This window comes from Strix uralensis, chromosome 2 (genome assembly GCF_047716275.1).
Source record: "Strix uralensis isolate ZFMK-TIS-50842 chromosome 2, bStrUra1, whole genome shotgun sequence".
NCBI lineage: Eukaryota > Metazoa > Chordata > Aves > Strigiformes > Strigidae > Strix > Strix uralensis.
In genome coordinates, this window is record NC_133973.1 from 290,862 (window position 1) to 315,483 (window position 24,622).

The 24,622-nt window shown below is 40.7% G+C and overlaps 2 protein-coding genes across 7 annotated transcripts in view; one reads left to right on the forward strand and one right to left on the reverse strand.

Moving 5' to 3' along the window:
• CMSS1 (cms1 ribosomal small subunit homolog) overlaps nucleotides 1-24,622 on the forward strand; it is a 247,877-nt gene that overhangs the window by 87,530 nt on the left and 135,725 nt on the right. Inside the window, exon 1 of one of the 4 annotated variants that reach the window (XM_074851973.1) lies at nucleotides 23,244-23,322. The exons of 1 other annotated variant lie outside the window; for it this stretch is intronic. In XM_074851973.1, coding sequence (XP_074708074.1) covers nucleotides 23,314-23,322 — 9 coding nt within the window. In that variant the 5' untranslated portion in view covers nucleotides 23,244-23,313. Of the gene's footprint in view, nucleotides 1-23,243; nucleotides 23,323-24,622 lie in introns of those variants that run through there. 2 more of the 4 variants (XM_074851954.1, XM_074851963.1) reach the window with 2 other exon arrangements.
• The window catches only part of FILIP1L (filamin A interacting protein 1 like), a 213,601-nt gene that overhangs the window by 85,742 nt on the left and 103,237 nt on the right, over nucleotides 1-24,622 (reverse strand). For all 3 annotated transcript variants that reach the window (XM_074851902.1, XM_074851892.1, XM_074851911.1), the window contains 2 exons: nucleotides 3,093-3,376; nucleotides 42-215 (listed from right to left, as the gene is read on the reverse strand). In XM_074851902.1, coding sequence (XP_074708003.1) covers nucleotides 42-215; nucleotides 3,093-3,359 — 441 coding nt within the window. In that variant the 5' untranslated portion in view covers nucleotides 3,360-3,376. The remainder of the gene's footprint in view (nucleotides 1-41; nucleotides 216-3,092; nucleotides 3,377-24,622) is intronic.

Sequence of the window (24,622 nt, forward strand, 5' to 3'; positions counted from 1 at the left end):
TTGGTGGGAACTATGGTTAAATATTGATTACGTGTTCATACCTCTCCCATAGGCTTTTCGTAGACATCTTCTTGCCATTGCTCAGCCTTTGTTTGAATAGCGTCTCGCTGGAGGGCCTCTAACACCTTCTTGGGAGTAACAAAGCCGTACTGGGCTTCAAGCAAAGCCAAGTCAATTTTTTCAGCCTTAAGTACTCCTATAACTTCATCTTGAGCCTGCAGAAACACAAAGTAAAGTTTTATTTTGTTAAATTCTATATGTGTATTTACAGGTTAGTGTTCTACTTTTGATTTTAAGGAAACTGAAAAACTTTTTTTTACATGCTGTGTATGTTAACTGCCCCACAATAGCAACATGAGACAGTTAAAAAGCATGAGAGAAGTATTAGTCTTTGTGTTTTATTATTTCTGCATAAAGTCCAACATCTTCAGAACCCTTATCAATGCTTAAGTACTTTGTTATGTATGGCTGTTTCTGGACCAGTGTGTAGCAGTCGCAATACCCAATTTCAGGGTAATGTGTGTCTTGTGGTATTAAAGTCAATTTTAAATTGTTAGTGCAAGATGTTAGGATGGTTCTTGAAGCCTGGAAGTGTTGCACATTCTGTATATTCTGGGTGCAAAGGTGTCTTCTGTAGTTTAAACCCACCTGGGATCGTCTGCTGCTGTTGTTCCACCGAGCTCCCTTGAGCGGGGAGCGCAGGGAGGTGGGTGCTGTGGGGTATGTGACCCTTGGCAACGCGCCTTCCAAAGCCAAATCATTTAGTTTCAAAAAGTATAGCCTAAAAATGTGCATTGTACTTTTTTAACGTCACTGCATTTGTTTCATTAACCTTATGAAATATCGATGACATCCTATTACCAAAGAGTAGATACAATATGTTCTCAGGTATGTTTCCAATATGCTATTTTATGTATATAGTATTTCAGAAATTCTTGTGCAAGGTGGCAGGTGCACATACCTTCTTCCTATCATACAGCATTGCTCTGTAAGGCCATGCTCCATAATGGAGAACCATGCTGTAAGTATCTCCAGTATTTGAACTGATCTATGGATTCTCTTCACTCTTTGAAAAACCCCACAAAAACCAACCAAACAAAAAAAACAAACCAAAACAAACCACCAAGAACACTTTGCTGTAAAGTTACTAGCTCCTACACGTAAAATTGGAGGGGACGGAACACCTGCTGCAAATATTGTGCTAATTGTCTCGAAGTCCCTCTTCTAATGATAATATTCTTTCATGACAATATCTGATTACATGAATGTTTCCACTGGTGGGAAAACTGTTTTAGGTCACCATCTATCCTAAGGCTGCGTCCATCTTTTTTCGCTGCATCCTCTGGTGGTGGAGTTTGCTCCCTGCCTCCATTACAGTGACATAACTACATGAACTGTCTCAAACATCCATTGTCTGCAGTGCTCTCAGTTCAAAACAAAGTACGTGCTAATCCTAAAAGACTAGAATAGGAAGGGGCAAAATCAGAAAGAGGGATGTATCAGGAGAGGGTAATGCTTTCAGTCTGCCTGCTCTTGGCTGGAGCACTTCTGTGTCCCTGTTTGTGACTGTTTAAAAGAATATAATCTATTTCTTACCATTGCAGAAAAAACCTAGAAGAGTGATCTTTGTGCATCTGAAATGTTCTGGAATCGGAGAGTAATGGCATCTAACTTTGAAACTTAGTTATGATTTGACTGATACTTGATGTTTAGAGGTTTGACTTGGGATTACAGGAGGTAGAAAATTAGGAATAAAAATGACTTCTCACTTTTTTCATTCATAATGCTTCCTTTGGAATGTTGGACATGATTTAAACTGATCATGTCAGGCTTATTGTTTCTCATTTCACTCTGTTCCAGTTCTAAATCTTAAGAATTGAAGTGTGTGTGTTTTTTATATATATATTTAATTATTTATATTACACCAGTGTAATGAAGTGTGTGTGTAATATAAATATATAAATATATGTGTGTATGTATATATATACAAACATTCTTTTTTGTATTTGAGAGAAAGAGACAGCTGTTTTGGAGGAGAGTGTGACACCTGAATTTTAATCTAAATTGAGAAGGGGCAAGTGAGCAGGAGAGAAATGTGTCTCAAATACAGAAATCATTCTGTTTGCATAATGAAATGCTCTGTAGAAGTTTGCCTTGAGTCTACCCTCAGAGATTGGTACGTCAATCAAATATTCATATGGCACATGTGTTCTGTTAAGCATGTATGTACTGTTATGAAATATATACACATGTGTTAAGAATAGCACTGCCCAGGTACTGTCTAGGTAAGACACTCTGAAACCATGAGATAACCCATTTATGCTGCTTTGGCCAGTTTGCTCTTCCCTCTGCCTGTGAGCAGTTTTAAGTGGCTATTGCTACTTCTCTGCAATCAGCCTGCCACAGAAATATTCTCCCAGCTCAGTGGAAATCTGATTCCCACTTCCTGAAATGATGTTTGACCAGGTTAAGCATCATTTACCACTTGGCAGCTGGCTCCTTTTCCAGATAGAAAAATGCTCGCTCTTGAAAATCCAGTATCTTGTGGGCTAAGTGGCATGCAAGACTTAATGCTTCACATTATGGGAAATAAAATGGCTACTTTGATTTTTCTAGCAAAAGATGTTAGAATCCTGTTGAGTGAGTTACTTTGTGTGATGTGGCACATACTGATTCATGGGGAGTAATGCCCATGACTTCATAGGGCAGGGGAGATAAGAAGCAAGTGGCAGATCTTAAAGGTCACTAAGATGTTCTCAATATAGGTTTTACAGTGGCAAATACTTTGTATTCAAAGTACTTAGAATGGGGCAACACAATAGGAAAGCTTTGTGACTCTGCTTTGAGAGTTACGTGATCCTTCACAGGGAACCATGAGTGTTTTTAGTGTGATACAGGCACGTGGGGTGGTGTAAAGATCGCCTTTTCTGGCTGATTAGCTATAATTTGCATTTTTAATGTACTTAGCAGTTTATATTTGTCCTTCTGTATCAAATTAGGTCGGGTGTTTTCTTAATATGAAAGCAGCCTGTGTTTCCGGTAAACTGAGGCAGGGGGAAGTGTGTGGAGTATAAAATAAGACAATAAATCACCTGTAGTTCACCCTCGAGGACACTAAGAAGAAATAACAAGTCATCACGAGAGAGATCTTCTCTTTTCTTGAAAGAACTTCTTTGGTTTTTTTCTGCCTTAGGGCTTCTTAGGATGGTACTGGCTTGGGCTACATCGTCCTTCTTCTGCCTTCTTTGTACGTTTCCTCTCCCACTGTATCCAACCTCTTCTTTATGATGGTCTTTTGGCTTTTGCTGGCTCAGCTTTGGTCGGGTTGGGCTTTCTGTGCTGTTGCTTCTGGAACGCATGGTTTATATCTCTGAAGCTGAAGGAAGGTGGGGAAAAAAATAATTGTTTTAAATAACAGAGATTATAAAACTATTACCATAATTTATGGTGGATATTATTGTCTCCAGACTGGTAGTTTTCCCTCCCACACAAGGCTGTTTGTCATTTGACAGAAGCTGACAACCTTATGCAAGCCAACAGGACTAGGCTGTGATCCTTACTGGGTGTCTGCAGTGAAGTGAGTCTTAACTGGTCTTACGCAGTTGTAACCATTCCCTCCTCAGTATTTGCAGACAGGAACTTCAGCAGCAGCACTGTGCACATCTCCCGTTGGAGAGACAGCACCTGCCTCACCTTTCAGGTAGATACTTATTGTGATCAGGCAAGTTTAGGTTTAGAAGGTTTTCACTGGGAAGATCTTTCTCTTCCAATTTCCTAACGTCCCAGCTCTAACTGTATAGCTGTGTTTTGTTTGTCTTTCCAAGGGAGAGCTCAAAGCAGTCCTCCACTACCATGAGTTATGCAGCTGCATTCCCCGTGTTTGGCAAAATGGAGAAGTTAGCACATCCAGACTGCACGGGGTGAGCCTCATCATAACCACCCCCTACCCCCCACCGCCACTACCCCCAAAACCAAACTACCTCGCTGATTGTGCTGTGCCCCCCACCCCCTGATAACCAGGTAGTGTGAAACCTTACTGCTTCTTTAGCCATAGACTAACACTCTAGACCAGTTAGTACCTGGCCGAAGGGAGACCTGTCCTAACTAGGCACCTTTGAAGTGCCACTGTTAAGTAAGCATACTCTAATGCTTTTGCAGATAAATGACTAACGCTGTATAAATATTGATTAACCTCAGGAACTCTGTTTTGCTTATCGCCAGTCAGATTAAGGTATGAATGGATTATAGTCCACCTCTACAGGAAAACTGTGGTCATGGATACTGTCTGGCAGACAAAACTCTGATCATGTGATTCAAATGTGAAATTAAACATGTTTGAAATACAAATAAGGCACGATTTTTCTTACTAACCCACAAAGCTAATTGCTGAAAGGTCCAGAAAATTGTTATGGCCTGTGGTAGGGAGGAGATAATTGCACTGCTGCTTTTTGGCCCCACAAATCTGTAGCTGATAAAGTTCTTTCAGAGCTCCCCCTTCCACCAGGTTCTGACTCTAAATCCTAAGCTCTGTGACTGCACACCTTAACTGTGGTAATTTTCCACTGAGTGCTACAAATACTTCCTTTTGTTGATTTTTCTGCAAGAACAGAGGAGTTCGAAGAAGCTTTTGGTTTGTAATGGATGGTGGCTGAGAGTGGGGGAGAATTTATCAAAAACATTACAAGAGCAAGTGACATTTTCTATAATGCTGAAGTCTCTTCTAGTCTCATTTAGAGCACTCATAATAGCTTATGTTTCATAAGAAAAACTTGTTTCTCCAGGTCTCCAAAAACCAGGGTGTGTCAAATTTGCATGACAGTGTGCACTGGAACCTGTTTTGTGAAGCTGTGCGTCGATAGTGTCAGGTCAGGATGGGAACTTTTTACAGTGCACGTGGGAAACCGAGAGCTGTTCATAGAGGCCAGCAGTGATGCTAGCTGGTGATGGTTAGAGTTAGTGCTCATCCTGTCCTTTCAGTTGGATGTAACTTCTCTTTGTTCACCGTGGTCTGCTTATTAGGCTTACTCACCTTTTGCATCTTGCTTACATAAAATGGTGAATGCTTGCTCGGCTTTTGTATACAGTTAATGGCTCATTTTGTAAGATCAAACGTGAGTTAAATCAGGTAACCTGAATGCACTCTGAGCTCCATGCACTTTGATGCCGCAAGCACAGGACACTCTGAAATAAATAAATCAGTCTGAGAAGTCCGTGTGTCTTTCCCTTCACACGTGCCAGGTGCAGCAGCAGCGTCAACTGGGTGTCAAGCTACTGTCAAACTTGTTGACAACAAGTGTCAATATGGCATTCCTTGCGGCAGGGAAGAGGAACCAGTGTATAAGGAAGAAGTTCATATCTTTTCAAGCTTTTTGAGTTGGCTACACCTAGAAACAGGATCCCAAACTTGAAAGGACAGTAGTCTCGGCGATCCTGCCAAGAAGGATGCCTTCCCCCACGTTTTCTCTTACACTGTACACATGCTGTGGGTTCAAGGCCACGTGCCACGCACAGTTTTCACAGCTGCAGAGGGCTAGCTGTGACTCCCTTTTAAGCTGGTCGTGTCTACTTCATAATCAGGTAAATTAGTCCTTATTACACTAGCAAGAGGCACTTGGTCCCTGAGAAGGCCAGCTGACCTGCCAAATAGGTTACTCTCCTATGGAGATGGTGCTTTTGCAGCATCCCAGAAAGGATTTTTTTGTTTTTATTTTCTTGTTGAGCAGAATTATTACGTATACTTTACCTGTGTTCGGTTCTGGCATTGCAGAATGCCAGTACTTACTATTGAATTGGCAAATGCAAACATTTATCAGATTTAGTAATTAACATGAATGGTTAGAGGTTGAAGTGGCATACTGTATGTACGCTTCAAACACTTTTTTTATTGGTACTTGAGTGTAGCTGACAGAAGAGGCACAAATGCTCTGGTATTAGTGGGCTGCCTTATTAAGGTATTCTTTGTCTGTTGATTTGTTTAAGCCTTTTTATTACCTGTACATTGACTGGCTTTCTTATTATTTGTAGTGTTGTCTGTTTATATAAGAATATTAGTGCTGATGTGGTCATCAAAGGATGTAGGTATGAGTAACAGGAGGGCAATTCAAATCTTCAAAATACTGCAGACAGTGTAGCTGCTAGTGCAGCAAGCAATGTAGGACCTCAGAAATGGACAAAAATAAACATCCACCTACCTTGAAACTCCTCACCACCTTCAAATTATCAGACCCCCTAGATGTGGCACCATCTAAGGGACTAACCCTTAAAGTGCACCTGACACTTTGGAAAGAACATCAGCTGCTGTGTTATGCCCTTGCACCATGGCAGAAAGATGGTCCGTTCTAGTCCACAGGATGCTGGATTTCTGCAATGTTATTAAGCCCTCGAATGGCCCTAAGGATAGAAGCAGTGTCATTTGAAATTTTCCAGCTGTGTGTTTTGGTATGTTGGGTTGTTTTCTACTTTGAACAACTCTTCCCATGTTCTTGAAGGTTAATGAAGAGCAACTTTTTTTTTTTCTTAAGGTAAAAATGTTAATAGGCTCATAAAATTTGGATATCAGTTGTCTCATGGCACCCAAAAATGTGTCTCTCAGCTCCTGAGCCCAGGCTCTCAAGATTAGACTGAGTGAAAAATTAGCCTTTTTGCATATCTGTGTCTTGGCCGCTTTTCACTTTAAATTACATATTGATGGGGTCTGTGTACAAGAAAGCTGTCTTGCAAAAAAGAGGTAAGGAAGAAGTGTTCCTTCTTGTAACAGGGGTTGTAGTTCACGAACAGAGCCTCTGTGGTTTCTCTTGGAGGGCTGACTCTTGCATCTTGTGGCAAACTTCTCTATAGAAGCTAATTTAAGCCCTGTTTCTCCATACCACCAAGAAGGATGACAATATAAGATACCTTAGAAAACAGTAAACAACTGCTAAGAAAGAAGAAAGCAGGTGAGAAGATTTGGTTGGGCATCTGTGCCTTGCACTTGTGATCTTTCATCCGTTTTGGATGAATTACTACACAGTGGGATTGTAGCTACGTGAGCAGAATAAACAAGGATACTTGTTGGCGTTCTCATATGATTCTTTATGTACCATCTAGGCAGTACCTGCTTGCATCAAAAATAAAAAAAGATTGAAAGGGACAATCTAGGTCATGAAGTCATGTCTCGTGAAATCAGAGACCACCATGCAGTGGGTACTTAATAGATGTTAGTTCAGTGTAAGTGTGCTAATTGAAGAGCACAAGGCTTGTTTTCTGCATTATTGTGCTTTCCTTCACATTATGAGGTATCTGGTTTTTGCTGAAGATTTTGCAGTGGTATCTTGCTTGAAGTCAGAAGGTGATGGTTCCCAGGCTCATCAGATTCAGTGCAGCTTGGTAGACTGGTTCTGGATTCAAAATGGACGAAGGGTACGTTGAAACATTCTGATAAATCAAATTGTTGCAGGTAACATACTCAGCAAAGTTTGAGTCTATTCTCAGTGTTCTTGTTCTTTTTATAGTTTGATTTCCATTCTGTTTTTAAAGAGCTTGCTCATCTCTGAACATGTATGCTGTCCTTCTGCATATAAAGGAGAAATTTTCTTGGTGATGAGCAAGTAATCTGAGGGATCAGAATATACTTTCCTGAAGAGCCAGATGAATAAATGACCAAATGTTTCCATGATGTTAACTTGGTCTCCACCCTCTCAATCATATTCTGAAGGAGATGAAACTGCATTTGTCTCTTTGGCAGCAGTGAACAAGCAGGTGGTTCAGAAATCCCCACACTTTTGTGGGAAAGACTGAAGTATCCTTCAGAGATTACTTCACCACGGACACTGTAGGGTTTTAAGAATCATCCATTTTTTTCCATTTATTTTTCCCTTTAGTGTTTTCTCTTTAGTCAGTGATTGACTTACGAGCTAACAAAATACCTCACAGGATCAAATCTTCTCTTAATCTCAGGGTAAGGATCCTGAATAGTTGAGAACTTCCTGTTTCTTCCAAAAATCCATGACTAAGCAAGGAATTATGTCTTTCTGTTTCTTAACATCCCTTAAAGGGATATGGCAATGCTTTTGATTTGCTGAAATTAATACGACTCCTACCAACAGATGGACTTTTAAAAGGAGTTGGGATGCAATTGCTCAGCATGCCAGTGTATTGGGAGAGTGCAAAGCACATGGTGACTTTTGGAAAGAGGTCTGCAACCCTCTACCTATCACTACAAATGGGGTCTGGACAAGAAAAAAGGTGGTCTCACCTTAGATACTACAGGGCTACAGAACATTTCTTACTTTCCTGTTTAGCAAAAGCTACTTTGAAGCATCACGTTCAGCTTAGTGCCACACATACATGCCGAAGGAGAAATGATTTTCCTGTCTCTGTTCTGCTTTCTTGTGTGGCTGTGTGCCAGGTAGTGTCCAGGCATGGGAAAGGGCTTTTGACTAGGCCACATCATGTCTACCACCAGAGAAGGCAGCAGGCTTGTCTTGTTCTCCTTCTGTAGTCCTGATGTGATCTGTGGGCCAGCAATTGAGCCATGCTGAACCACGGGAGAAGATGAAAATGTCTTCATAGTAATTGGAATCTCAGGATCTGGCCATTTCACAGCATCACCGAGCCTTTTCTGGAACTGGTGCCTTCTGACAGAATGTGTTTAGGACTTTAATCCTCCTGAGTGGGAATACATTGCTCTGTGGTAGATTTGCATTGCTTCCAAAGATACAGCCCTTCCTTTTGAGTAGACTGCTTTAGCGTTTTCCTGAAAACTGTTTGCAGTGGCTACTATCCAGACGGATGTTCTCTTGTACCATGGCCGACTATCTCATTCAAGCTGTGCTCTTATTCACAGCAGAGTCTTGCGCTGTTTTGGTGCATAGGCTGGGCAGTAAGTGCTAGGAGACTTCTTTCCTTCAGGGGTTCTTCAGCCAGGGACTCTGGGATGTGTGTTTCCATCCTGGCATGGAAACTGCAAGATTAAGCTGTTTATCTGGGAAAGCTGATGCGGGAGTGCTTACCTGTGTAGCCTGATGCATCTGTTGGCATGTGGAGTTGGAGGGAGTCAAGCAGTAGAAAGAAAATAAATTAGGAGTCTATTTCCCCTCTCGCAGAATCTTGTCAAATTTTGGTCTTTGAAGCCCTTGGGGATCCTGCAAGAACAGCAGATACTGAAATGGGAAGAAAATCTGGGTTCAACAGAGGATGTGGACACTCCCAGACAGGAAATGTGCATGGTTGAGAATTGGATGTCATTTTTGTGCTGGTCATGGTTTATGCTCGTCTGACCACAAGTCAGATTTCTCATCTCTTGGAGACAGGGAGCCTCTTCTGAGACAGTAAGATGCCTTTTGGACTGTTAGAGAGTTTTTGTGTTACTCTGCTGACGGTAAAGGTACTGTGACATTTCCACCATCTGTTGTCTCCTCCTTCCCCTTCCAATCCTGTAGTGTTTTGCACATATGCAGTGAATGTGGTTAGGTAAGATCTTCCCGAGTCCTTTTGTGTATGAGGTCTGTACAGGCTTGCAGTCATCTTTAGAAGTCTGAGTCTGTGTGGGAGGTTTTCACCACGTCCTTTTGAAGAACATATCTGCGTCAGTTGTCTGTCATTTCAGTATCGGTGTGTGAAATTGTGATCCAGTCTTCACTCTTGTAATGTCTCTAACTATATATATACATGTACACACTGGGATTTTGTGCCTGGAAGTAGAGAAAAGAGCCTGTACCATGTGGCCAGTTGCTGGTTTTTTGGCTCTGAGCTCAAGTTAGGCCCTTCCTGCAGACTGATCTCAGTCCGTCTCCTGCTGAGGCCCAGGTGGTGTTTGCCCACGTATTTGAGTTCATAATGTGGCAGTTTAAAGCATGCCCATTCACAGTGCTCCGCATGAAAGCACAAGCTGCTCACTTGGAACGTGGTTAGGAATGTAGACTCCTATTCAGAGATGTCACACCTTGTTCTATGTGGGGTTCTTCAGATGGGTCCATAAAACCAAGTGCTCTGGGTACTGGACCTCTTCATGGTGATCCATGAGAATATCAAGAGTTTGGGCTCCCTGCTGTATCGCATAACATTGCTTGGAAAAACTGGGTAGCTGTTCTGAAATCTGAAATGAAGACCTGGTGTCGTGGTTTCTACTGGGATGGCTGCTAAGGAGAAAAATTAACTCCATCCCATCTGAAACCTGGACACCTGGATTCCACAGAGGTTCCAGCTCAGAAATCAGTACTTTGAGTTTTCTGACATGGGCTGATTTTCCTTTGTCTCTGGTCGTACCTTGGAACAGCTTCTGACTGTAACTAGCACTCAAAATTCACTTGCATCAATTTTTCCTCCTGCTAAACCTTTCTCTCTCCTCCACAGGAATTCAGCTCTCTTAGTTTGTGGTCCAGCATTCAGCTAAGTTGTTAGCAGACTTAGAAAATTACAGTATATTTGTTACAGTATATGTATACAGTTTGTGTAGCAAATAGGTTAGACACAGTAGATTTGTTTGAGGAGATTTGTTTCTCAGTGGGGTACTACCTATGCCACAAGGGCACAATGTGCAACAAAGGTTTTCGTTGTAGTGGGAGAAGGGTTCTCAAGTTGTATGTGCAACGTAGCTTTAATGTGCTGCTGCAGGGTGACAACATTAGTATAATCCCATGTTTTCATGGGTTCAAAAGGTTGAGGAGGAATCAAAATTAAAATAGCTGGAATTTCTTTAACTTTCAACTTCTGGGAATTGAGGGTTGTGGGGAATTTTACGCAATTACACTGAATTGCTTCTGAGAGATTAATATGGGGAACTCTTTCTCTGTCTGCTTCCTTGGGTTTAGGGGTTTTTTTTCTTTTTAAAGTTAAATGTTTCACACTCACTTTGTAATTAAACACTAAAAGTGGTTTATTTATAAGGATTAGTGCAAGAGGGATTTTTGGTGCCTGTGAAAAAATGTTACTATAACATCAGGTAGATCTATGTGTTTGAAAAGGTAAATTCTGTGGTTCCATATTATCTGTTTCTTTTTCTAAACAAAAAGTTAATCTTGCAGTTGTCTGTGTGAAAATTTTTATTGATAAAGTACACTGAAAAAACCCTCATCTGCTCCAATTTCAATTATATGAATTTGCTTTCCAAGTATAGCATTTTGTCTTTTTATGACCATAAGAAACAGTTAACGTTATTTAATACAGTGCTTGTGGTTTAATACTTATTATTCAGCTGCTGTAGTTTTGGCTCTAATGTATAATTACTCTGTAATTACAGCATTATCCATAGCAAAAATGGGAAATAGTGCTACATGAAAAGAAAATGTTCCTATCTTAGGATGAGTTTAGATACACAATTTCTATTTCCTGAATGTTTTGAAATTAACTGGACTGTAGATATTTACGTAGCAGGATAATTCAGCTCCAAATTAGGGTTAAGTACTGTAGTATATATAATGAAGTAAATACTGAATTTTTTTTTTTTTTAAAAAGGAGCTGTTTAGAGAGAAGGAACTAATGGAGCCTGATTTTCTGTAGATCTATGCCTATAGGAAGACAAAGGCAGCAACTACTGCAGCTGAGTTTGAATCCGACATTTTGGTTTTTCCTCCCTGTGGCTCTCTGAACTCTTTCTGCAGGCATGGGTTTCCCTGAAATCTGTAGAAATGTCAGTATCTTGCCCTCTCTCTCTGGCTTGTTTGAAATTGGCAGTGGTTCAGGATGGGACCCCTGGATGGAGGAAGTGCACAGCCTCATTGCCACAGAGAAACAAGCTCAGGCTATCTTTCGGAAGAATACACTGCAAACTTTGGTTGGCTTTTTCCCAGAGATCTGTTATGAGGATATTCGTGAAGCTGAAGGGTGGCATATTCAGACTTGTGAAACAAAGAAGTTTTTGCATGGTGTGTATCATGTTTCTGTAAATCCCGCAGACAAGAGCTAAAGCAGGGTATTTGAGGGCTTGAAAAGCTAGATACCTATTTGTAAAATAACAATATGCAAGATTGAAAACAAAGAAAAATCCCCAAAGCAAAAGTTCGTAGGTTTTGGGTTTCAGGATAGGCCAAAATTTTCTGTATGGTAAGTCACATACCTTCTGTCTACTGAGTGGTTTTTGGGGGTGTTTTTTTCTTGGGTTTTTGGGTTGGTTTGTGAGGTTTTTTCAACTTTACTGGGGGTTTTTACTGGCTTTTATGTTTTGCAGGTTATTGATCTGATTGAGTTCATACATTCATATCTTATTTCTGACTCTTTCACATGAGACCCATGCACCTCTCAGGTCAATATCTGTTTCTGGCTTTTGCTTTCCCCGTTCCTACTAGAGACTTACTAAACAAAATCTTACAGAGGCCCTGTTCAAGATTAGTATCTCCTTCTGCCAAACACAGTGCAAACATACCTGAAGGTGTTGTCTCAGCAGTGGAAGTAATTTTGTGCAAGTGCATGACAGTTTTGGCAGAGTTTAAAATCCAGGGGAAGTTTCTCAGTGCACAAGGCTCTCTAAAATGCTCCGTGTGTTTGCTTGTCTCCCAGCTGGCAGGTATCTGCCCTTCCTTCCCCAGGCTGAACATGCTTTTGGTAAATGGGGAACCTGCCAAAGCGGCTGCTTGTGACTTCCTGACAATGTAGGTTATTGCTCACACTTCTTTCGCTGTCCTCAGCAGACGTGATGTAGCCAAAATGCCATCATTGTGTGGTAATCTTATAAATATTTCAAGGTGAGCTTTGTGATATCAGGGTTTTTTTTTAAAAATCCCATTTTTATAGTGTTCCCTCCCACTTTCCAAAAATTCCTGTCACCCCCAAAATGGGAACATTTAATGTTCTATTTTAATCATCTAAGCAGGATTAAAATACTGTCAATTCAATATTTTTCTTGCGATGTTTTTAGTAGCATGACAGATCTCTTCATATAAAAACTGTTTTTCAAAGTAGTGTAAAGCAAAACACAAATATAATGAAGTCTGTAAGAATAAAAGACAAAAAAGTTCACACACTCAGTACAATTTTTACATCTCTGACTTCAGTGATTAACTTTCCCTACGCATGTGCATGTGCACACGCAAACACCATTTCAGTGGCCAGTGTATCTTCTATAATATGGTCCTTCCTTTCTGATGGAAGGTAAATTGACTCTGGAAAAGAAGTGCTTGTGACAAACAGTCCTGTGTGCCCTTAAATATGGTGGTAATGTGGTATAAGGTCATTTTAAAAAGCAGCCTATAATCACAATTCTCTAAAGAGAATCTAATTGAAGAAATACAGTGTTATGATATTATTAGCTATAATAGCTATGGGCAAAAGAGAAGAAACCAGTGGTATGTCTGGTATTTCAGTGTATGTCCATACACACACATATAACATCTTAATTAATGTATTTGTGTACCCTGTGTGTAATTCTCTTGTGCTTAGTGCATGTGGCAAATACAAAATAAGTGGTTCTTTACTGCTCTTTTGCTGCAAGCTTATAGTACACAGAGTTAAGTACCTTGCTTTTGTTTTCAATGAAAAATATATGGTTAGTAAGCGAGGATTATCTAGTATATGTTATCTAGTGTAAGTTAATTTGTTACCCCACAGTAATTGGTCTGGGCATCCAATACCCAAACTTCTTAACCCTTGCAGCCGCCTCCATTTCTATTTTACTCTTTTTTTTTTTTTTTTTTTATCTGCTTGGTGTTTCCATGGACTGTCATACATCCATTAGTCATGAAATAGGCAGCAGAGACCACGGTGAGGACTACAGAATAAAAATGTACACCTTCAAAGTGAGTATATATTAATTTTCTTCAAGGGTATTTTTGACAAGCATAGCTTTGTTGAGACATTGCTTTATGTGGGAGTGTTCACCTCAGTGTTGCTTTGCCCCACACATGAAAATAAACCACAGACTTTTAAATATCCTGAGAAAAGTTTCTTCAAAGAAAGATCAAAAGTCTCTACTAACGTCTGAGGAAGCTGCATGGCTGCCTCTCTTGTGAACTCATGTCTATAGAGAGCTGGCTAAGACAATCAAGATCATTATTCCATTGATTTGATCATTTGCAACCTACTCTGAGAGGAGGTGCCTTGTTTGGGGAAGGAGAAGGTGGAGGAATCCACAGATGCCCCCTAATTCTACCAAGACAGACATGAATAAAGTAACTTTTCAAAACCAACTCTGTTTTTCCCACTATATTGTGTGGGATGCTCTACTTCAAATGATTGTCTTGAGCAGTGCACGTTCAAGAGTTCTGTGTAAGAGTGAGTTGATTGACATTGCTAAATATGCAATTTTATTTGTTTTTGTGGCTATTGAAGTTATGTGAAATGTCCAGATATGGCTTCACAGAAAGTGTAGATTTGATTTTTGTTTGCTTGGTTGGTTTTGGTTTGATTTGTCCAAAAATCACTTTTCATCTGTTTTTGCATCTAAGCAACACACAACACCTATTAGCCAAGCTTTGAAAGTTTGTGAATGTCTCCCTGATCTGGAATTCCCCACCTTTAGACAGCTTTCAGGAAAAATTTTGTTCTTCATAAGCCCTGGGTTTTCTTTATTATGATTTCTTAACGTCTGTTTGCCTTCATGAACTGCCTCTTTTATACTTCAGACCAAATCTGCATGCGCTGTCTGATAGCGGAGAGTACTTAACTCGTAGAAGCTGTTGAGAACAGCATTTCTCTTGTGAAGGATTTTACTGGTTTTGTCATGCTGGGAGGAAGTGTCTGTGAACAATGCTAGGTGGGACTTCAGGCCTGTATCTAAACCTAGGATTTCTGAGTTGTTGGTTTGGTGGTGGTTTTTTGTTTGTTTGGTTTGGGTTTGTTTGTTGATGTTGTTTTAAACCAAACCTTTTCATACCATCTTCATCAGTGACTATATTCTGCTGCTATCTGGAAATCAGACAGTAATCTTTTGTTGGTTTATTTGATCAGAAATGAAATCACTTGAGATTCTTTTTCCTAGATTTTAGGGTTTTATTGTAGCTGTGGACTGGATTTTCCTTATACATCCTAAAGTTCAAATCTTTTTACATTCTGAGATCTGGTACTTTGTGTTTCTATAATTGTAGAAATACTGAGTTTTTCTTTGTATTCTGTAACCCAAAACCACTGTTATTTTCTCCTTGCTTTCTGTTCTCATTAATGACAATACCTAAGTATGTAACAGCAGGCTAGCATATTTTTTCTGACTAGGATAATCTTTAGTTGTGCAAGAATTCTGCTCTGGTATTTTCCTCTTTCAACTACAACTACAAATCAGCAACATGCGGATGGTCATGGAAGATTCCTTGCCCCACTCCCCATTCCCACGTTCTCTGTATTTAATATCTAAGAGAAAAATTTGGACAAATTAGATAAATATCATAAATCATTTTTCTTAGGAGTTTAATGGAGACAACATCTCTCTCAGATGTCTGGTCCCCTAACTGTAACCTTTCTATGCAGATTAGACCCTTTTCCCTATGGAACAGAGGTTTGAGGTTTTGGGTGTCAGTGAAGGGAAGGGATGCTGCCATCAGGGTGCGCGGCAGGAGTTCCCACATCACCAGGAGTGCTGACTGCCAGTGCCCTGTATCCCTTTCATCCAACCCCACAAATGCTGCCTGTGGGCTCTCACCATGACTGGTGGTAACAAGTTCCATGATTTTGACAAGAGTGCCTTCGGGTCACTTAGCTCCTAAGAAATTTTGAAAACTTTAATTTCTAGGCTTTGGTGGAAGTGGCTGTCAGTGTTGCACTGGTGTTTGGAATCAAAATTGCCTTTTGTGACAGGAACGTGGATTTCTGCTTTTTGTTTTTTGGAGGCTTTTTATTTTGTTTGACTTTTATTATTCTTTCGTTCTTACTTATCTTAGTTCTACCTGTTGATTTTGTGGCAGCGTGATTCTTTTAATTATCTGGTGAAGGTTCGCCTCCACAAAAATGAACACAAAGGAAACACGAGCTTCCAGATAGATTCTCAAGTCAGCTTTGTAGTTCGTTTTTAGTTTTGGAAGAATTTTTTTCATTAAGATTGATTATTGCCTTAAATAAGCCAAAGTAAAATTACGACTTTGAGTGGTGGCTTATATTTTTTTATATTGTTCATATTAATTGGTGACTGTGGCTATGTGTCTGCCAGGAAAATGTGAAAAGCACGGAGTTTGAAAAGTAACTGTACACAGTGAAATTAATTTTTGTATGTGTTCAGATTACAGGTTTTACTAGCCATGACATTCGTTATTATTTATTATAATGGCTTACAGTTTTGAACCTTCAGCTCCTGTAGGAATATGCCCTGCTCTGATGACACAACTTTGGGAAATGCAGTAAAAATGCATGGGAAACCGCAGCTTTCTAATAGGAAGTTTCTTTAAAGCAATGAAGTTAAATTGCCTCCTCACAGAAACAAGGAAGTGGAATGGGGGTTGGTGAGCCAGGTAGATGTACCTCCTCTGTGTTCCTGGCTGTGCTTTCTGCTTTATTTTATTTGAAATGTGGTCTTGAGGCCATTATCTGTGCTTTGGCATAGGGCAAGTGAAGAAAATTCACGTATTCCTTTCGTTGCTACGTAAGGACCCTGCAGTTTTGCCACACGAGGTTCATACATAAAGGCAAATGTTGATTTGTGGCTGCAGCTGTGACTTCGCCCTGGTTTTGATTATACTGTAGCTGAGTCCTTCAGGGGGGAGGGCGAGGCATATTCAAGAGGTGGCTTAGAGCACATACGGTTGGTTGTTACTTTCTTTGTTTTTCCCCTTGTTCAAATAAAATATGGCTGTGGCTAGTTGCTAGCCCAGTGGCTAGTGGCAGTTGAGGAAAGGAATTCTGCAGACGTGAATGGATGCATCTATATGAATATTTTACAAGGTTCTGATGTTCAGAGAGGTCCTAAGGGAACACTAAAGACTGGATACCTTCATCCCCATCCCCACCCTTTTGAAGGCCACTCTGAAAAGCCCAGTTAAAACACTTGTTTATCCTTCTGGAAGAATGGTAATTAAAATTAAAGCAAAATTCTGATATTAGCCAGCTTAGCAGCTCGGCACCAGTTGTCCTGTGTTTTGCTGGCGCTCTGTTACATGCGTGTGTTTGTGCTGGAGAGACTTGCAGAAACCTTGTCCACCTGCCCCTGCGATGGCCAGTGACACTGTGGAACTAGGGAGAGGCAGGGTGGGACCTGAGGGACGCAGCAGGGTCCCTTCTGCCCTCTGTGTTCAGCCCTGCAATTATCATGGGAGCATTCAGGAAGGAACCGTTCCCTGAGCAGGCAGACTTCATAAATGCATTGATCTGCCAGGAGATTCCTGTTGGAGTTGCTTTATTTTTGTCTCGGTGGCAATTATATTCTGTTCCTACTGGTGTTTTCCTGGCAGCTGAGGACAGGTCTGCAGTTTTTCAGGTGTGTCAAGGAGGACATGGACAGGTGACTATAAATGTTTGCATTTAACATACAAGTGCTTCCTAGGAAAGCGATGAGTCATATCCTGCAGGTGCAGACGGCCTCCTTAGAGCTGCTACTTAGTAAGACTTCACTGAAATTATTTTATCTGAAGCTGATATTTAGCCCCTGAGAGCACCATGCCTCTGCACATAAATAGTGCAAATTTGTTATACATTGTCAGCAGATGTCCTGGTTTTGGCTGGAGTAAAGTTAATTTTCTTCCTAGTAGCTGGTACAGTTCTGTGTTTTGGATTTAGGATGAGAATAATCTTGGTAACACACTGATGTTGAAGTTGTTGCTAAGCAGTGTTTATACTAAGTCAAGGACTTTCAGCTTCTCATACTGCCCTGCCAGCGGAGGCTGGGGGTGCCCGAGGAGCTGGGAGGAGACACAGCCAGGACAGCTGAGCCGAAGGGCCAGAGGGGCAGTCCATGCCATGTGATGTCATGCCCAGTATATAAACTGGGGGTAGTTGGCCTGGGGGGGCCGCGGCTCAGGGATTGGCTGGGCATCAGTCAGCAGGTGGTGAGCAACTGCATTGTGCATCACTTGTTTTGTATATTCTATTATTGTTATTATTTTCCCTTCCTTTTCTGTCCTGTTAAGCTATCTTTATCTCAACCCATGAGTTTTACTTTTTTTTTTTTGTTCTTTCCCTCATCCCACTGTGGGGGTGGGTGGGTGGGGAGTGAGCAAGTGGCTGTGTGGTGCTTAATGACCAGCTGGGGTTAAACCACGACAGCGGGTTCATGCCACTTCTGAAAGTACCTGTGCACCACATCATCTGAACATATCCTAATTCTGTGTTATGTAGGTACAGACATGAAAAAGACACTTGCTGGTCAAATTCCTTACATGTAAGTTTGCTTGTGAACATTTGCTTAGCATTAAAAAAAAAAAAAAAAATCCAAGGCAGTCCCCAGTCTGATTTCTGAGTGGTTGTAAAGGAGTCACCACACAGCAGGTGTGTGTGATCATATGTTCCCACACATGAATAGTATTTATGGTCTTTCTCTAGGAAGATAATTTTTTGATTGGAACAGTGCTCTGTTCCAATCAGTTCTGTTTTGAGTGACTGAATAAGTATTTAAAAAGTGATAACAGTAGAGTGGATTTACTTGATTAAGACGATACACAGCCCTGAACAGCTACTTGTTCCTCTATGTGCAAGTAATTCTGTTTGAGGAGCAATCACAGATCCTAACACTCTTCTGACACCAAAATGTTAAGTTTTTTATGCTTAAATAAATTTCTGGAGATAAAATAAAGGAAAAGCTTTTAAATGAAAGGCTAGAGAAACTGTCCTGCATCATTTAATAACCAAATACCCAGTAAACATCAGAGTGCCTATGGTGCCTAAGCTTTCCTGGTGCGGGTAGGCCCGTTAAAGTCTGGGGGGCTGCGTGTGTGAGGTTGGATTACAGGGCTAGGGACTGTATTTTGTGACTCTTACTGCTAGTATAACTCCGAGTACGTGCATTTTCATTTAAATATAGTCTGGTCAGTCTGAAAATGTAGCATTTTAAAGTATATTCATCAGTCTAAGGAAACAAATCTAGAGACAGTAAGATGTTTTCTCCTTACTCTAAGGTTTAGTTATTTTCTTGACATATAACCTTAAAAAAGAAGAAAAAGACAGGAGGGAACCCCCAAAACAAAACATAACATTCACTGGGATAGGAGAGGGAAAGGTACTTTCATGATATCTGAGAAGTAAAACTGACTGTCCAGTTTGGCTTTTATGGTTAGAACTAAAGGAAAAATAAGGAAGAAATGCATATGTATGGTAACAGTGAAGGTAGATTGTGGCTCGGAACACTGGTATTAATAAGGACAGCAATACCATCTTGTCATACACGTTCATCATTATTTTCTTACCTTGCATGAGCCTAAAACAAATTATGTAGGTTTATCCTTAGAGCAGTTGCATAATGAGGTTGTTTCTGTCATAATTTCCATGCAAATTCGAGCTGCAGAGCTGAAATTTACCCGTCTCTTTCAGGTTACTTTAGTGATTTATTTAGAATGTATATAGTTTTGGGCAAATGCTTCAACAGTAAATAATAGTGCTTAAGCATCAGGAATTGTTTCAGGAAACTGAATCAAATTGAAATTGTTTTAACTTGTCCTACAAATAAGCCAAAAGTATTTATTTTGCTGCCCATCAAGAGAGTCAAGTAACATCTTCAGTCTTTGAAAATAGCCTTTTTCAAATATACACTCTAGTTTTAGTGTTGCTTTATTTGAAGCACAATATTTACAACTTCTTAATGTCCTGTTAGGTCCAAGACAGGATTCTTAAATGTCACTAAAAAAATTCACAAGAGCGATCATTCAGAAACCGATTATCTTTCCCGCATCTGCATTGTACGTTTCAAACTGAAGTTGTTGCTAAGAGGGTGTTACAATGCACTGCATTTCGTCAGGGTCTGAAGATGAAAAAGCCTTGTGGCAAATTCTTGTCCTTGTGGTGTTCTTCATATACGTCTTAAACCAACATTATCCCAATTGATATCCTTTATGTTCTGTGATCAACAGGATTGGTCAGAGATGTGGGGTTTTAAGGATCTGGACTAGATGTAATTCAGTTTAGCAAGTTGAACTTGATCCTAAATGATTACTATTGTTCAGGGCCTGTAAAAATAGTTTGGAGGCTTAGTCAGAACTACAGTAATAAATGCAGTGAGCAAGCTTTGAAAAAAATATTAAGAACAGGATCCTGTGAAGTTATATGGGCCACCTGTGCAAGACGTAACCCTGTGGAGATTTAAGGCCGCCTTCCCAAAGGGCTTGTACAATACTTGTAAGAAATAGCTTTGTCGAATTTGTAGCTGCCTTGTTAAGCATGGACTCTGGTCATCTGCTCCCCAGCTTGGCAGGTACAACAAAGGCAGCTTTTCGGCCATCGTCGAACCGCTGGAGCGCTGGTGCTTGGCAGCACTGTCCTGGGGGTACTGCGGGCGCTTGCCCTGCCCCCGTCCTGGGGCGGGCAACCCTGCCTGGGTCCCAGTTTGCCGCTGTGTGCTGGAGCGAAGAGCACCTCTGCACCTGCTACCAGCTGCCTGGGGACAGCGGGGCGGCCTGGGAGGATGAGGGACAGGAGGGTCTGTCAGGAAGGAGGAAAGAAGCACTTGGCAAAAGATGTGTATGACAATTTTGGGGAAGTGGCTGCCAATGGTGGTGTTTCATCTTTGCTTTACGGAAGCTATGCATGCAGATTGAACTGGACAGAGCATCTGGAAGCCTGTGAATAACCCTGTGCCCTATTGTGGGACACAAATAAGGCAACCATGTATTTACATATATCAAAAATACATATCTTTTAAAATGTATTGGTGTGTATATATATGAAAACTTACTCCAATGTGCGGGAAAATTGCAAGGGCTGAGACCATGACACCTTGTAAAAAAGGATGATTCTTTGTCCAGAATCAGGTATCTTAATATAAGCATTTGCTTTCAGATATGCAGAGGAGTGTGCGGGAAGGTTTTCACGCCAGCTCTCCATACGTGCTTAGCCTAGCTGGCTGCAGGCACTGGAGAGGGATGGGTCTGTCAGAGGGCACTTACACAAATCCAGGGCTGGATTCCTGCCTTCTCCATGAGGTGTAGCAGGAGACTGAAGAGGCTGGTTGGTTAAGTACCTGAGCACTGAGTTATGAAAACTTCCTTCCCTGTTCTGCACTCTTCCTTCCCAAAGGCATCAGTGGTGCTTCTCAAAGATGTTGAACTGCTTTTTCAGTGCAACATACCAGAATTTGTTTTGCTGAAGCCCTGCAGAGTTGTAGCAGGAAAATTACTGAAATAGATGGCTTATCAGCCTATTTAATTAGGTGCTTCTGATGATATCTCTAAGAAAAAGTCCTGAGGTAGTTATCAGCAACTGTTACTCAGCAAAGAGGGCTTGCAGGGGATCCCTCTTCCCTATTCTGGGAATACTTCAGCTCAGTTTCTAGCACTGCTCAGAAACCAGACAGCTTTAACAAAGCAAGTAAGCTAAACCAGAAAGCATCATTGTGCCTTCATATAAACATATTTCGGGTGTTAGATGCAGTTGATTCGCTATCTCTATAAAATGTAAGGTAGCACTAGATTACTTATGCCGTATCTCCTAGGACTTACTAGACCATGACTGTTCAAATGGGACAGAAAATGTGATTTGGGACTCGGGTGTCCTGAGCAGCAACCGTGAAGTAAAGTGGAAATAATTATTTTCTCATAGCATGATAATTGGGGGACACTCAGTGAATCAGCCACAAAATTGAAACAGAGCACTTCCTTGCACTGCACACAGTCAAACCGTAGAGGTCAGTGCCCCAGGGTGTCACCGAGGCTAGAGGTGTTAGTGCCCTCAGTAAGGAGACTCACAGAGGGTCAGTTTGGTTGTGGTAGTTCAGCAGGATGTTCTGGAGGCAGCCTAAATCCTTAAATGGCAGCTGAGGACATGCTAGGAGAAGGATTGCTCTTTTGATGCTCCCATTGCTCTCTTTGTCCAAGCATCTGCTTTTGGCCCCTGTCAGAAAGGTTTTGGAACTAGTTCAACCTCTGGCTTTGCTCATGCATTTATCCTGTAGCACGGGTGAGACTCTAGACTGTTGATTCTCCAGTACCTTTTAAACCTAGGTAGTGTAATACATTTTGTTGCAATCCACTAATTATTTACAGCAGGGAGTCAGGCTAACTTTGCCCATGTGATACTTTATATATCAGAAGTTACAGCTGTCACAAGTCATTATTTCCATTGAAAACAGTGATTCATCTTTCCATGAGTCGTCAAGAGATCTCACAGCGGGAATGAAACTTTAGCTCATGTCACCATTCTGTAAGAGGAAATACATATGGAGGCAGGACATTGTTTTGATACATGTGTTTTCAGTTGAACTGGGTTGTCTTTAAGAACTTTTGTCTCTGAAGAGTTCTGAGTGAATTGAGTATTCCTCTGTCCACAGCTAGCCTCAGCGTGGTATTGTGGAAGAAGGAAGCTTGCTCCTATGGAAAAGGTACACTTGAGCTTAACCTCTCACATGTGGCTCAGTCCTAATCAGGAAAACCAGCTTTTAGTGTGGTAGAAGAGTCTCTATGAGATTTCAGTCTGTTTTCTCCATGTTATAACTGCTGCTGCTGGATTCTAATCAACATTTTAACTAACAAATGCGTTTCTCCTGTATTCCTTTCATCTCTCCAGTAGAAATTTGCCTTGCTTTTCCGTCATCGCTTGGCAGAGTGGTCTATTAGAGATGCTACTTATTAAGAAGGCCTCTTGGGCAGGAGTTAACCACACCAGGTCTGCCTCCTGCATTACTGTAACTATATATGAAATCGTGGAAGTAATCATTTGGAGAAGACGATTGCAGGATCTATAAATCCAACATATCACAAATTACTTTGCCCTTTGCTTGTGCCCTTCTGTTGAATTTTTTTATTTTATTTTTTGATTTGGTTGTCTTTTTCATGCTTAGTATACAAACCCAGTAGGGGAGTTGGAGTGGAATTTGGAAAAATCTGAAGTCCAAATGTCACAGTTTTATGAAGAGAATAAATATGCTAATGAACAGCATCTGTATAAACTTGGGATAACATTGTGCATATTTTCAAGTATTGTATTTCTCATGAAGAGATGTCTTATAGGAATGACACTATGAAGGTTGAATCAAAGGACAACATTTTGAGAGGGCTTTGAAACTGTGTATCGTGACAAGATACAAGACTTCGACCTTTCCTTTAAGAAGTCTAATTTTGGTGCACTATTTGTCCCAAATTCTGGTTTTCAGGAATGAGGACACTGACATCCTTAAAATGATTTTCACAACGTAAGCGCAGTTGCTCAAGAATCTCTTTCCCTAGTGCAGAGTCCTTAGCTTTGTGCAACCACGGAAGCGATGACAGTCAGAGGAGCGCTGTGAGAATGTTTTCAATTGCCTTTATCTTTCGGTGCTTCCTGCAGCACACCACGGCTTAGGGAATGATTGTGGTAAGAGGCAATTAAATTGATGTAAAGACCAAGTTGATTTGACATGTTTTTTAACCAAGTGTTTATTAGTTGAAATAATCTTGGGCGTTTTTTGGCATAATTTATGTTTGAGTGGGAACTTGACTCATTGTCAGAAGTCTGTGTATTTGAGCATGTTAAGCTGACATTACCAAATGGAACCGTGGGAGGCTTTTGGCTTGTGTTTGTGGAGTGTAAACCAAAGCTCTTACCTTGCTGCCTCAAGAGCCACAAAAATGTTAATAGAAGTCAGAGATGCAAGAAAAAAATGTATTCTGTGTAACCTGTCAGCTTGCCAGTACTAGCTTTTTCCTTGGGTTACTTTTGACTATTTTGTTCCATCTAGTTTTAGGTATCACAAGGGATGAGACTTCCTCTGCATTTCTTTGGAAGTTATTTTGCAGTCCTCATAAGACTTTGTGAAGTTTTTTCCTCGTTATTTCCTGGTCCTTAGATTTCCAGAGCAGAACCTGCACCCAAACTGTCAGGGGCTGCATTCCTGTTAGCTTTGGCAAAACGATTCAGGCTTCCTTCTTGCTGCTCTCCGCTTTTGTTCAACCGAGCGAACCAGTGAACATTTGCATGCCTCAAACTACAAGTGTTTTAGGATAGGTATTGTGATACTCTCCGCTGAAGGGTGCTGTGAACATTTTAAATCAGCCTGCATGTATCAGGTCAAGTAGCTGTAGCTGTTACAGTTTCTTTTACCATATTCTCTTTTGTTTCTTTCAGACTGGATTTTCTGCACAAAGTTTGGCATCTCTTAGATCTTCCTAACCAGTTAGTTTCTTTTGTTTTCCTCTTCCTGACCCTTTCTCATTTAACACTGAGGTACCTTGTGCACAAGCCTTACAGTAGGCACAGAAAAGGCCAATTATAGGCACTCAAAGCTAGATTAAGTCAATGATTCATCAGTAAGTAAAAGCTAAAATTAATCATTTAAACATCTCATAAGATCGGACAGGATTTTTCCACTTCATCACAGATAATATGTCCCTAAAGAACATGATGCTTATATCTCAACAGTTAGGTGCCAGTATGTCCAGAACACAAGACAAACTAATTTGAGTAGTTGTTTGAGCCTGCAGCTCCACAGTAGCTTTTGCAGTTGTTTCAAACACAAAAATGTTTCTGGCCTAGTATCATTTAGTTAGTTCCCTCTATCTTTTTAAGTTTGCGTTTTGGGGTTTTTTTTAATAATGTATATATATAAAAGAGTAAATATGTATTTAATCATTATAGCTATGGAAAAAGAAGGAAATCGAGGGCAACTGAAAACCAA